Below are 14,628 nucleotides of genomic sequence, written 5' to 3' on the forward strand. Positions count from 1 at the left end.
CAGTTCTGAGGCCTGAATTAAAGTGCAGATCAAATTCACCCCAAAGTTACTTTATTTCCCAGTTCATTTTCTCTCTGCAGACCTGGCCTGCCTGTCCACCCCTTTTCTTGAGTTACTGGCATTGTAATCCTTTGTTTACAGCAAGTAAAATAAATATTTGCATTAAAAGGAGCTCCCAGGCTAGTCTATTCCTCCGTAGTTAGCCCTGGTGAATCAGAACATTCTGAGGCGCAACCGCTGTAATCACGACTGGTGGTAGAATGTAAAAAATGTACATTTGGTTTTTAATCATCAAGTGATCCAGATCTCAAGTACTGCATCCACAAATGAAGATTCCATTTAGTTGATATGCTTATTGGAAGTCATAACTGGGCATGATTTTCTATGTACATAGTAAGTACCTAAAATATAGCATTCTTTTTAAATATATAAAGGACCTGCACATTATGAAACTCTCATATCTATTTTATTGTTGACAACCCTTATGACGACCCTGTGAACTAGACAGGTTGATTATTTTTACTATAGTGGCCCATGAAAGTGGCAGAGCAAGGCTTTGAGATTTCCAACACAGCATTCTCTGCATTATTGAAGTTTACTCTTTTCTCTTTTTTTAACTATGTAAATATATTTTTTTTCTTAAATTTTGACCCACTATGTTATTTTTTCAATTTTTTATTAGCATATTCATTTTTATAAATTATACTTTTTCTTTATGCCCCTTTTAATCATGAGTTTTCTTAACATGGTTATAAACCACAAACTTACATTTGTTGCACTGAACTTATTGAAATTTGCTCTCTACAGAAATTAAAACAACTTGAGTACCACCTTGATTAAAATCTTGGCATGTCAAGGAAGGTTAAAGAAGTAAGTTGTCAGTGGAAGAGTTCCGATTTAGCATATTTGCTTCTCGATTTATCAGTAAGTGAATACTATTATCTTAATAGCATAGTAAATTACCTGAAGAAGCACAGGGAAGTATATGCTGTCAAATCTCTGTTCTCCTCAATTATCAGGTTACAGGAAGAACAGAGAAAGTAAGAACTGATGACAGAAACAGGATTGGGCAAAATAAAGACATAAAATATTTGGGGGGGTGTGTGGAAAAGAAGATATGTAACTGCATTTAATGAAACAAAATATGCAGATTTGTAATGGTTTCCAAAACATCTTGTTATCAAAGTATAATCCAATCTCCCCATTGCTGAGTGACTCTTTCAATGTATCCTCAAACAGTTTCACTAATATCTTCAGAATTTATCATTGTTCATGCCACATATACCAAATAATATTAAAGTTATACTAGTGCTGGTAAAAATGCCCCCATAGCTTCAAGAAGCAACATGCTTCTTGAATTCTTAACATACATTAAGAATGCTACTACATAGAACGGGACGAATTGGAAAATTAAATAAGAAATGACACACCACCCTGTCCTACAGCGACACTTGAGTCTTTTTTCCTCCTTCTTGAGGAAACAAGATAGAAGAGGACCTTCCCAAGTCTATGATTCTATTTTTTCAGGAAAATGAAAACTTTCAACAACATGTTTAAGTGCTAAACAAGCTTATCCTTGTTTCTAATTTACTGAGATATTATTTCATAAAGATACCACCCAAACATGGACTTTTCTTGGATTTGACATACAAAAAGGATTTGTCTTTTCACAATGCCCAGCACAATGTCAAAGTCCCCCTACCAGACCTTAAAAGGGTGAGTAAGCAGGAAAGAGGTCCAGTTTTTTTCTGAAGTCCCTAGGAATGGAGCTGATATGATGAAGTAGAGTATCACTCAGTGCTTTAGGGCTTAGGTCTCAAGGATGAATGGTGGAAGGAGCAGCAAACAGAAACAAAGGTAACTTTAAGGGAAAATGGTATTTTGTTCATTGCTGTAGTCTACATTTTAGACTCTATTCTAGAATACTGAATAAATAAATTTGGAAGGTGAAACTCTGAGTTTGAATCCTGTTCTGTACCTTCCTATCTGTGAAACTTTGGAGCAATTACCAAACACATTTTGAGGGGTTGCTGGATGATGAAAAAAGCATGTGTTCCATAAAGTTCTGTATATTGCATGGTTTTTATCTTCAGCCTCTAGGGACCAAATGAAATGAATTTAAAATGAGATGATGAAAAGCATCACCATCATTTTGTAGAAGGCATCTTGCCTTAAGGCTTTCCAAGAGGTGCTTGCTTATTCATGACAGAATTTCTGGAACCCAATTTTGGGAGTCATCTGAAAGCTGCTATCTGTGTGGTATTACTCCAAACTGAGCATTTCATAGATGAACAATTGAGGCTAATTTTATATGCTTATATCTGAGGATGTGAAAATGGAACAATAAGCTAAAAAGGTGAATGTTTTTCAACGTTATTTTATCCTAGTTTATTCTGATAAGTGCAAACACACAGTCATAAAAAACACAAAGATGATTCTTACCTTTCTTTGGTCAGATTCTTTGAGAATTTTATGAATGCTAGAGGTCCTCTCTTCCAAAAAATCAGTGCACACATACACACATACACACACACACACACTGGTGCATGCATATACACACACCAACACACACACAAATATTTTTTAGGCAACAGAATAACTCCTCTCAAAGTCCAACTATCATTCAAGTTAGGAACTACTGAATAAGTGTTTGGGTTTACGTCAGAATAGATGTAGAATACGCACACATATATATCCAAATATTTATGACTTAAAATAATTAAATCTTATGCAGTACACAATTTCCTCGTTAGTCTGATATATGAAATTGCCAAGTGACCAAATTCTAGGAACAGGTAAACTCATGTTCTGCGTACTGAAGTGACAGATTCTCCTACAGTGTTCTGCAAACTACTGTTTACTTAAAGCAGTTTCACAGCTTCTATGTGTGTATACATAGCAGGGTTGAATTTGATATGACAACCTGGTTCAATGAGGATTGTAGCCAATTTCTAGTGGACCCTGTGTCTAGGAAGGTAAGGTGAGCAGCCAGGGAGCTCACTCATCTCTTAATCTAATCATATGAAATGGAGCTGCATTCTTTCCACAATCACTGTTGCCTTTCTCAGCCTGTGTCTGCCTGCCCCAGGGAAGACAGTATTCCATCACAGGCAGAAATGACATGCCTTTGTACTGGTTACCGTGATCTTTAAGATGAATGACTTTTACCAAGAGTATATTTTACAGTTCGGCTAATAGCCTCATAGGGATTATGTACATAAAAGCATTTTAAAAATTACTAACAATAGACAATATAGAGCTCACACTTCAAATTGAGAGAAACACTTGACAACAACATTTGCTACAGTATTTGCTAGCCTATGAATTTTACTATTCTAATTGAGCTTAGGAAAGAAAATGGAAACAGGAAAAGAGATGTTCTAAGGCCTAAGGAAACTTGGAATTTCAGTGTTTAAACTAAGCGTAACTATTAAAAAATACGTTAATATGCAAATATCTCCATTCAGTAAAAATCATGAATTTCAATCAGTAAAAGCATAGGACAACCAAGAGTTTCCTTTATGTCCTGCAGCAACCTGACACTTCATCCTGACACTTTATCTCACTTAGCAGTTTTTGGCTGGGCAACTATATTAGTTTTTGATTGTCCTTATTTCTGAATTTAGGGTTGGAGGGCACCCACAAATGGTCAAATTCTCTCTCTGTGAACGTGTTAGCATTTTATTGCTATAGTCCTCATTTCAGTTTTGTTTTCTATGTCATAAATGAAAAAGTGATGATTTCTTTTTTTTTTTTTCTTATCTCTGGTTTCAAATCTATTCCCTGAAATATTAAATCTCTACTGTTTTTAGGTGAGTTGGGGTGTCTTTATTTTGCAGGTTCTCTCTCAAGTCTGGTATCACGTTGCCTTCTCCTGCCTGCTGTCTTCCTTCTGGTGGCAATGTTAAGGCTCATGGTTGTGATACCATTGAATGTGGCTTATGCGGAAACTGCCTTAGATAGGCTCAGGAAATCTTAGGGGACTTCTGCAGGGCCACAGTGGAAGATGGATCCTTCTAAACAAAGACGCTGAAGAGAGGGAATTCAGCCTGATTGGGCTGTAGCAGATCAATGAGAAAGCACACCGTCCCGGAGAAGCCTTCGTACAAGCTGTATATGCTTTCAAGGACCCGAGAACCAGCCTTGAATTCCTCAGTAAATAAGAATTGAGCAAACCTAAGAGAAAAAGAAGAAAATATGAACAGTTTTAACATGAGTGTTTTCATATTATTGGCCTAGGGGTTGCTTCTTCCTCTTCTGCTAAATCAAAGTTTTAGCATTATTTTCTTTTTTAAAGAAAGGCATTTTCTCTGTAAGAAAAAAAAAAAAAAGTGAGGATCTGTTATGTTAAGTGTGAATGTTTCACAGCAAATTGTGTTGGCAAGCAAAACCAACTATTTTCAGTTTGCAAAGCAAAGCAGTTTGGGTATTTTCTGAGGATTTCATTCCTTCTGTCATCCAATAATTACACATAAAAAAGACAGATAAATTGTCCTACTTCTATTTATCTTGAATAGAAGCAAATTGATATATGACTGTTGCTTTTAAAAAAGTAAATATGCTATATTTCTACAGACATATTATTTCTGAGCTAGGTTTTATTTATAGGTGACAGAGGGAACAGAGACTGAAAATAAATGGACAAGATCTTATATAATCTGTGTTTTAGGCAAACAAAAAAATAAGATGAATGAGAAAAGGAAAGCAACCTTTTATAATCATATCATCAAATAGCAAACCCAGCTATATGATTATTTTTAAGACATCAATCTTAAAAATAAATCACAGGCCTCTAAATTATCTATGAAAGACCTGTTTTCTTTTACCTACATTTGCCACAAATCTTAGTATTTATAATGAATAACATTTTTATAGTAGTTTACAACTTTTAAAGTGCCATCACCTACCTCATCTTTTTACCGATTTGCTCTACTCATTCCCATCAACAACAAAATAATCACCAGTTCAGAGGCTGGAGCTCATAGCTTGGTAAGGCTCAAGGGCTGATACTGCTGTAAATTTAGATTATTGCTACTACCTAGGTATCTTATGAAGAGTATTTACTTATTTGTTCTCTTTAGGGCTCTGGGAATTATTGATGGAAACTTAAAATAAATCAGCAGGAAACAGATTGCAATTCTTTTTAGTATAATTTTTCTGTCAACTGTTTTTCTGAATATGCAACAATTTTTAAATGGAATTTTAAATTTTAAATAGTAGAATAATGATGCATCTTACCAGTTAATTCAAAATTTGTAATCATGTAATGAAGTCAGCACCTATAGATTCGGCGGGGGCAGTGGGGGGCATTAACCTTTCTAGTGCTATGCATCATTTGGTAGTCTAGACTGCTTCTCAGAAAAAGTGTTCAAATTCATAGAATAACATACACAAGATTCTGAAGGAAATTACTTATATAAAGCACAGTTAGTAAAATTTTTAAAACCAAATTTGTAATACAATAACATATATTCTTAATAAACAATAAATAACAAGGACTAGTAGTGGGTCTAATAATTGCTGACATTTTAAAATACTGATGGGAGTAAAATATATTTCACAACGTTTGCAACAACAGTAATATGACATGAGAATATGACTTTTATTGGTTGCAGAGTCACAGCTACTGGTAATACTTCTGTAACTTTTTAAAAAAATTTTTATTTTATGTTGTAGTTTTTTTTTTTTTTTTAACCTATATTCAGAATTGAAGAAAATGCTATATTTCAGTTTGAGATGTAATCTTTTTCTCAAGTTCATGAACCCTAGATAAAGAACTGCTGGCATAGTAGAAAAAGGAAGGGCTTTGAGTCGAGATACCCAATTTTGATAATTTCATGTTACATGAACTTTAGCAAATTTCTTCATTTGACTTTAAAATGGTGACATTGCAGATTTGCATAAGATTATCTGTAAAGATTAAAGATACCACATATTAGGCTCTGAGCATATAGCAACCATTTGATAAATGGAAAATATTTTTCCACGTAAGCTTATCATGACAGAATATTTGCAAAACAGAGAAAACCATTCTACCATACTATAAAAGAAAACCACAGTTAATTTTGCTTGTTCTTTTTCTGACCTTTTTTCTGTAAGCATTGACTGATTTATTACATTATTATATATTATTAAAATGTATACAATCTGGTGTCATGCATTTTTTTCATTTAAAAATAAAATAATTATTTTTTGTGCTGTCCAAAATAATTTCTAAAACATACTGTCTGACTACTGTCAGGCTAAGGCTAAGGCTGATGTTGTGTATCCTGCTCACAGCACCAACTGTCTAGCTCTTAATCCTGTTTGTGACGCCAATCATTAAGCTAGGCGACCACACTAGTTGTCATTGCTCTTTTACCTGCTGGTAATCCTGCACTGACTGGGCTGATGGTTGAGCTAGGGCTGGGTCTGGAGCTCCCAGACCCCTCAAGCCCATTCACAGACTGGTTCACAAACCCTTCACACACCAGGCTGGGTCACCAGACCCCTCCACACCAGGCTGGGTCACCAGACCCCGGGTCACCAGACCCCTCCACACCAGGCTGGGTCACCAGACCCCACACACCCAGGTCTCTGAGCTAGGTAACCAGCCACACAGTCCTTGGAAGCTGCAGGTCTGGAAAAACATGGCAGTGCAGGGCAGGTGCCCGAGGCAGTAAAACACCAGCCAAAGCAGTGCTGCCTTGCAGGCGCACTTACTCCACCCACAAATCCAATGCTTACTGAACCACCCTGAACTGGCTCTGAGGCGAGGGAAGCCTGACCAAATTGTTTAATTTTCCCAACAAATACACAGCAATTTCCGATAGTACCAATAATGTACAAGACTAGCAGTTTCCTTGTATTCTGACCTTCACTGTGTGTTATCATTTCTGAAAAATGTTGATATTAAAGAGAAAATGACTGTTTCAAAAATCTGCCCAATGCTGCAAAAATCAAACTAACGAAAGTACTTTTCTAAAAAAATTCTCTATCAAAATGAAAGTCAAAATGGTAATTAAAGAACTAAAAAGAATGAAATACAGTGAGAATAATACAGATCAAACCCTCTTGATTTTGACCAAAACTGAATGCTGAGGAAAATTCATAGATCTCTGAGTTATTATTATTTTTAATAGAAAGATAAAAGGTTTTGTAATTAAGCATTTCTTTAACTCTAGAAAATAACAAAATAAAGGAAAGGAACAGTGGAAAACCAAAATAAAGGCAGAAAAGAAATTAGGTATCAAAAGAGAAAAACAAAAATCATTAATAAACAATACCAAAAGCCAGTTCCTTGAAAGGATGAACAGATAGAAAAAATGCTAGTGTATCTAAACAAGGAGGAAAAGCATTAGGAATGAGAAAGGCATGCGACCACAGATATGGGAAATTTAAAATATTATAGAACTATGCTATTAGAGCTCTATGTCAAACATTTGAAAATCCATACAAACTAGATACTTTTAAAGAAATATATTCACTACCAAAATGAAAGAGGTAGAAAACCTGAATAAGTGAATAATCATAGAAGAAAATGAAAAGGGAATCAAATAATTTTCTGCAGCCATAAATTCCAACTGTCTGTTAAAAGAATAATAGGTAGTGACCAAGTAATTTTTATTCCATGGAGGTACATACTGTTTGACATTACTGTTTCAGGAACTGCCAAAATTAAAGAAGCCTACCCAATTTGGGCCATATCATTTTTTAACTTTAAGTAATAATGAAGTGGATATTTTAGTACTCTAAGCAATGAAATGCAATGTCCAAATAATACTCAGATATTATCTGCACGTTTTTAGTCTTCTGCCTCTTAGTGTGAAATTTAAATTGTTCAAAGGGCCCTGGACTCCAGAATCTTATAACCAAGACTCTGTAAGCTAGGACTGGCCTGTCAGAAAATAGAGGGGTTGTTCCGATCTTTTCTAATAGACTTTCTAGGGCATGAGAACCTCTGATGAAATTTATCTCAAAGGTAAAATCCCATTGGCCTGGATAAAATCCAAAATGACTTTCTTTTGCTACATTTGGGCAACAACAGGTCAAGCTTCCACCTAAACAGATTATGGATCCATGAATCAAATAGATTAACAGGATTCCTAAACAATAAAGCTTCAAATAGAGGACTTACATATGTTAGCATTTCTCCGTCAGTGCATACATGCAAATATCATAGAAGATATTTTATGGTTTCTTTTTAATATTGAATATTAGATAAGTTGGCTTGGCAAGGCCTTTCTGAGAAAATGACTTTTGAGTAAAGGTGTGAATGAAATGGGAGAACTAAGAGATATATGTAGAAAGTGAGCATTATAGGTGAAAGAACCAAAACTTCAAAGGCCTTAAGTTGGAAGTTACCTGGCATTCTGGTAGAATTACAAGGAAGCCCATTGTGGTAGAGAGAACCAGGAGGAAGAAGAGTAGGGGATGAGATCAGAGAGATAATAGGAAGCTAGGTCTTGTAGGACATTCACTCATAGAAGAGACTTTGGCATTTACTTTGAGTCATACGGGAAGCCATTGAATTACCTTGAACAGAGCACTGTCACAATCTGACATAATATACATTACAAGAAGCTAATAAAAAAGATGATGGCAAAACATAAAAGCATTCTTAATAAAATAATCATAAAACCAAGAATGTTTACTATTCCTCTTACTGCTGAACACTTTGGGGATGCATGCATAGAGGACTCATGCAATAGGAAACAAACAAACAAAAAGTATACAAATGAGGAAGGAAGTAACAGAATCATAATTATTTGCAGATAATCTATATTTATTTAGAAAATCCAATGGAATCTAATGAAAAACTAACAGAAACAGTAATGGAGTTCATTAAGGTTGCTGTACATATTATTATGATATTTATGAAAACTAAGATACTTATAAGATTTATATGAAAAAGTACATCTTAGAATTAATAAACTGCAGTAATATGCATGTTTCAAAGAGCCTTCATAAATACCTGTGATAAACAACCTGAAAATATAATGCAAGAAAAAATTCCACTCACAATAAACCTGAAAACGTGAATAACTAGTGATAAAATTAATAAGAAATATACATCTTCTTTATAAGATCAAAACTTTACTAAATGACATTTTTAAAACCTTAAAGGTATACCATGTTCCTGAATAGAAAAACTCATAAAGATGATAATTCTCAGTAACCTGTAAATTCAATGAAATTCCAATCAAATTTCCATAGGATATTTTAAAAATTTGACAAAATGCTTCTAACATACAACTGGAAGAATAATTGAGAGAGAATAACTAAGAAAAATTAGAGATAAATGAATAATGAAATATATAGCTAGATAAATGGAACAGAAGAAAGTCCAGAAACAAACTCATATATTTATATAAATCCAGTTTACAATAAAATTGGAATTTCAAAGCATGGGGGTAGTCAATAGATGCTATTACATTTTTTTTTTGTTTTTCAGTAAACAAAGATAGATACCCATGTGACACCATTTAAAAAAGTACATTTTTAGATGAATCAAAAATTTAAATGTTAAAATAAAATCATTAAGGTACTAATATCAATGTAAATTGATCTTTTTGTAATGTTGGAGTGGGAAAGGTCTTTTTAGCATTAACACAAAACCTAGAAATCTTAAAGGAAAGTTTGACAACTTCGACAAGAAATTACTCAAAACTTCAAAAGGCTATGAACAAAGTTGAAAGAAAGTTGACAACTTCGACAAGAAAAATACTCAAAACTTCAAAAAACTATGAACATAGTTGAAAGAAAAATGGCAAAGTAGGAAATTATTTATAGCATATATTGACAAAGAGTTGCAATTCTTAATATAAACATCACAATCAGAAAAAAAAATAGGCAAAGGATAAAGACAGGCTAGTTATAGACCAAGAAATACCTGTGGACCTAATAATTTCAGTTCTAAAATTTCTCTGACAAAAACATTTATGCAAGCGATCAGAAATGTACATATTGGATATTTGGAGGAATTCTGTTTGTATTAGTAAAGACTGCACACATATCAAGTGTCCATTATTTAGAGATTGGTTAAATTAATTACAGTACTTACATAGTGATTAAATAGATAGACATTTAAAACAATGACATAGATCTATACAAATTGAAATGAAGAATGTCCCTTAAAAATTGTTCATTTAAAATTGTAAGCTGCAATCACTATTCACAATAGCCAAGATATAGAATTAACCTAAGTGTCTGTCAATAGATGAATGGATTTTTAAAAACTGTAGTATATATACACAGTGGAATACTACTCAGCCATAAAAAAGTAATGAAATCCTGTCATTCGTGGCAACACGGATGAGCCTCCAAGACATTATGTTAAGTGAAATAAGTCAGGCACAGAATGACAAATACTGCATGTTTTCACTCATGTGAAACTAAAAAATTGAGCTCATAGATTAGAAAGAAGAAGTGTGGTTACTAGAGGTCGGGAAAAGTGGTGGGTAGAGGAGGTGTGGGGTAGTGGGGTAGTGGAGAGGTTGATTACTGGATACAAACTTACAGCTACATAGGAAGAATAAGTTCTAGTATTCTATAGTATGGTTAGGTGACCATCATTACAAATAATTTATAGTATATTTTCAAATAACTAGAAGAGAGGATTTTGAATGATCTCAGCACAAAGAAATGATAAATGTTCGAGGTGATGCTAATTACCATGATTTGATCATCACACATTATATACATGTATCAAAATCACACTCTGTACCCCATAAATATGCAGAATTAATATGTGCCAATTAAAAAATATTTTAAAAATTATATGCTGAAAACAGTATGCATAGTACTGTTATACATACAAAATAGTAAGAGCCTATGAAAATATACATATACACACATACATATATACATATGTGAGGGTACTTCAAAAATTTCATGGAGGGCCGACCCCGTGGCGCAGTCGGGAGAGTGTGGCATTGGGAGCGCAAAGATTTGTATTATCTTTTAATTCCATTTTTCAATAAAGTTTTTGAAGTATCCTTGTATGTGCAGAGTATTTCTAGAAAGATAACCAAGAAACTGGTAACGCTGATTGTCTCCAGGTAAGTCAATTACATGGCTAAAGGGCACAGCTGATGTGTTCTTTTTTGCACTTTTAAAAACCATATGCCTATATTATCAATTCAGAACGTTAATTAGATTAAAATTTTGGAAAAAAAAAATATGAAGAACAGCTGACCTTTGGGCTCGGTAGATGTATTTAGAGTTTCCCGTGAGCCGGTACAGCAGCAAGAAGACATAGGCACTGCCAGCTACGCCGTGGCAAATCCCTGGCCCCTTCTTCAGCAGGCCCTTCTGCCATGTGAGTTCCCCACACCGAATGCATGTGTCCAGGTATTGTGGTTTCTTGGAAACCAGATAAGCTTTGGCAAACAGATAGGCAATTCCTGTGAAAACATCAAAGACATTAGAGGTGACTTTCAGGGCTTAATACTATAAAGAAGAACTTCTCGAACTGTAAAAGGTTCCGGAATCACCTGAGTATTGGTAGAACACAGATTCTAATATGGTAGATCTGAGGTGGGGCCTGAGATACTGCACTTCTAACAAGCACCCTTCTGGGGACCACACTTTGAGTAGCAAGGCTATATAGAAGGTTCTACATGGAGGGGAGTCTTATCTTCCCTGTGGGATTTAGTTTTAATTGTAGTATGGGGTTGGCCTCTAGAGAAAGAGCAGCATTTTAATTGAAATAAGTACACAGATTGATAAAACCCATAATTTATTTTACAAATGGGTTAATATTTAATGATGCATACTCTGGTGAGCATTGTACATATACAGCTATTTAGAATGGCTAAATGTTTATACAGCTTACCCATTCCCCTACAGAGGTTCAGAATTTGTAATGTTTAAGTACTCATAACTATATACCTTTTCTGAAGAGCAAAACTGGGAATCTTTCTCAGGACAACAGTGTTCCCAAACAACCTTGCCAAGACTTCTACTGGAGCTGTGAAGTGAGTCCTTCCCAACTTGCTTGTTCAAGGAAAAAATATATTCCTTCAAAACTTGTCAACAAAACTAGGATCAATTACAAGGGCAGAACAGAAACAAAGAGAAGCTATAGCTATTAATAGAAACAATTTTCCCCAAGTTCCGGCTGTTCATATTCAGGGAGGAGATTAGTAATACAAGCTCACTTTCCTTCATAGCCTACCTTTCTCCTGTGTAAAAACTGGGAAAAACTGAAATGTGGTATCATGACTAGCTTATTCATCAGGGTTATCTCACCTTTCATTGCTTTGACTAGGCTATTTTACAGTTCTGTAGAGTTAGAAATTACCTGGTAGAAAACTGATAGTAATGTAAATAATCCCTGTCCCTAGAAAGTCACATTCTGTCTGGTAGAGGCTAAACTGACTTTGCTCTGCCTTTGTGGAAGAAGCCAGTTTTGCACTTCATTTCATTCATTTTGGCATTCCTAATATCCTATATAAATGTATCTGCTCTTTATATTTTACCTTGAACCAGCTGTAACACACTTCTTTAATTAATGAGCTCATTAATTAATGAGCTAAAACTGATGACACTCAGGCACTGAGGCAGCAGCTCCAACTTGTCAGCCCCCACAGGATCCAGGCTAGGTAAGTCTCCGCCCTCAAGAGGCCAGAACTGACAGTCCCCAGGCCCTGAGGCAGCAGCTCTGACCCAGCAGTCCCCATAGGATCCAGGCTAGGTGAGTCCCCACCCCCAAAGGGCCTGAAGTCACAACACCCAGACCCTGAGGCAGCAACGGGCAGGTGGGTGACAGCAAAACTCCCTGCCACTGCTGCAGATACCAGGGTGGAACAAGTGAATCATGAAAGCCTTCGCTACAAAGAATAAACACCAGTGGAGAGATACTGGGAATATGAAAAACCAAGAAATTATGACACCGCAAAAGGAACATAACAACTCTCAAGTTCTAGATACTATAGAACAGGAAGTCCTTGAAATGACTGACAAGGAATTTCAAGCAACAATTCTAAGGAAACTAAATGAGATACAAGAAGACTCAGTTAGACAGCACAACGAAATGAGAAAAAGTACATAGGAGCTGAAAGAGGAAATGTACAAAGAAATCAATGCCCTGAAAAAGAACATAGCAGAGCTTGTGGAGCTGAAGGATTCATTCAATGAAAAACAAAACACAACAGAGAGCTTAACTAGCAGGCTAGAACAAGCAGAGGAGAGAATTTCTGACCTTGAAGATGGCCTGTTCAAAATAACATAGGCAGACAAAAAAAGAAGAAAAGAATTTAAAAAATTGATGAAAATCTAAGAGGGATAACAGACAACATTAAGCGCTCAAATATCCAAATCATGGATATTCCAGAAGGGGAAGAAAAAGGAAATGGCATTGAAAACATATTCAATGAAATAATAGCAGAAAACTTCCCAGGTATAGGGAGGGATACAGATTTTCATAATCAGGAGGCTCAAAGATCCCCAAACATATTCAACCCATAAAGGTCCTCTCCAAGACAGGTCATAGTCAAACAGGCAAAACTCAAAGAGAAAGAGAGAATATTAAAAGCTGCAAGAGAGGGCCGGCCTGGTGGTGCACTGCTACAGTGCGCCGCTTGGGAAGCGCGGCGGCGCTCCCGCCGAGGGTTCGGATCCCACATACAGACTGGCCGCTCACTGGCTGAGCGAGGGGCGGGGGCAACACCGAGGGTTGCGATCCCGTTGCCAGTCCCCGTCCGGTATGGGTGCGACACTGAGGGTTGCGATCCGTTGCCGGTCACGAAAAAAGACAAAAAAAAAAAAAAAAAAAAAAAGCTGCAAGAGAGAAGTGTCAAGTCACCTATAAGGGAGCCCCTATCAGACTAACATCAGACTTTTCATCGGAAACCCTAAAAGCCACATGAGAATGGGATCATATATTCAAAATAGTAAAAGACAAAACTGCCACGCAAGAATACTTTACCTAGCAAGGCTATCCTTCTGAAATGAAGGTCAAATAATATATTTCTCAGACAAACAAAAACTGTGGGAGTTCACTTCTACACCCACAGCCAGCCTTACAAGAAATTCTCAAGGGAGTACTGGGTCAGGTACCTGAAAAACAACCATCACTACCATGAATACTCAAGAAAGAACAAAACCCACCAGTAGAATAAAAATACTAACAACAAAGAGAAAAAGAAGTTTATCAACCATCCCAAGAAACCAACAAACACAGAAGAAAAACAGTAAATCAGAAAGTAAGGAACAAAAGATATTTAAAACATCCAAACAAAATCAATAAAATGCCAGGAGTAAATCAACACCTTTCAATAATAACTCTTAATGTAAAAAGATTGAACTCCCCACTCAAAAGACACAGACTGATTGACTGGATCAAAAAGATGGACCCAACAATATGCTGCCTTCAAGACTCAACTCACCTGTAAAGACACACATGGACTAAGAGTGAAAGGAAAGAAAAAGACAACCAAGCAAATAGAAACAAAAAACGAAGGGCTGGCCCGGTGGAGGCGCTCCCGCTGAGGGTTCGGATCCCACATACAGACCGGTTCCCGCTCACTGGCTGAGCGAGGTGCAGGAGCAACACTGAGGGTTGCGATCCCATTGCCGGTCCCGGCCCGGTACGGGTGCGACACTGAGGGTTGTGATCCGTTGCTGGACACGAAAAAAGACAAAAAA

General features: G+C 36.0%; 1 protein-coding gene across 1 annotated transcript in view; it reads right to left on the bottom strand.

Annotated features, from left to right (window-relative positions):
* Nucleotides 1-3,984: 3,984 nt before the first annotated feature.
* Nucleotides 3,985-14,628, bottom strand: part of LANCL3 (LanC lantibiotic synthetase component C-like 3 (bacterial)) — a gene marked incomplete at its 5' end in the record, with an annotated part of 26,416 nt that continues 15,772 nt past the window's right edge. The window contains 2 exons of the mRNA XM_008576600.1: nucleotides 3,985-4,176; nucleotides 11,177-11,384. Of these exons, the coding sequence (XP_008574822.1) occupies nucleotides 4,017-4,176; nucleotides 11,177-11,384 (368 nt within the window). The remainder of the gene's footprint in view (nucleotides 4,177-11,176; nucleotides 11,385-14,628) is intronic.

Source organism: Galeopterus variegatus, unplaced genomic scaffold (assembly GCF_000696425.1).
Source record: "Galeopterus variegatus unplaced genomic scaffold, G_variegatus-3.0.2 Scaffold1371, whole genome shotgun sequence".
NCBI lineage: Eukaryota > Metazoa > Chordata > Mammalia > Dermoptera > Cynocephalidae > Galeopterus > Galeopterus variegatus.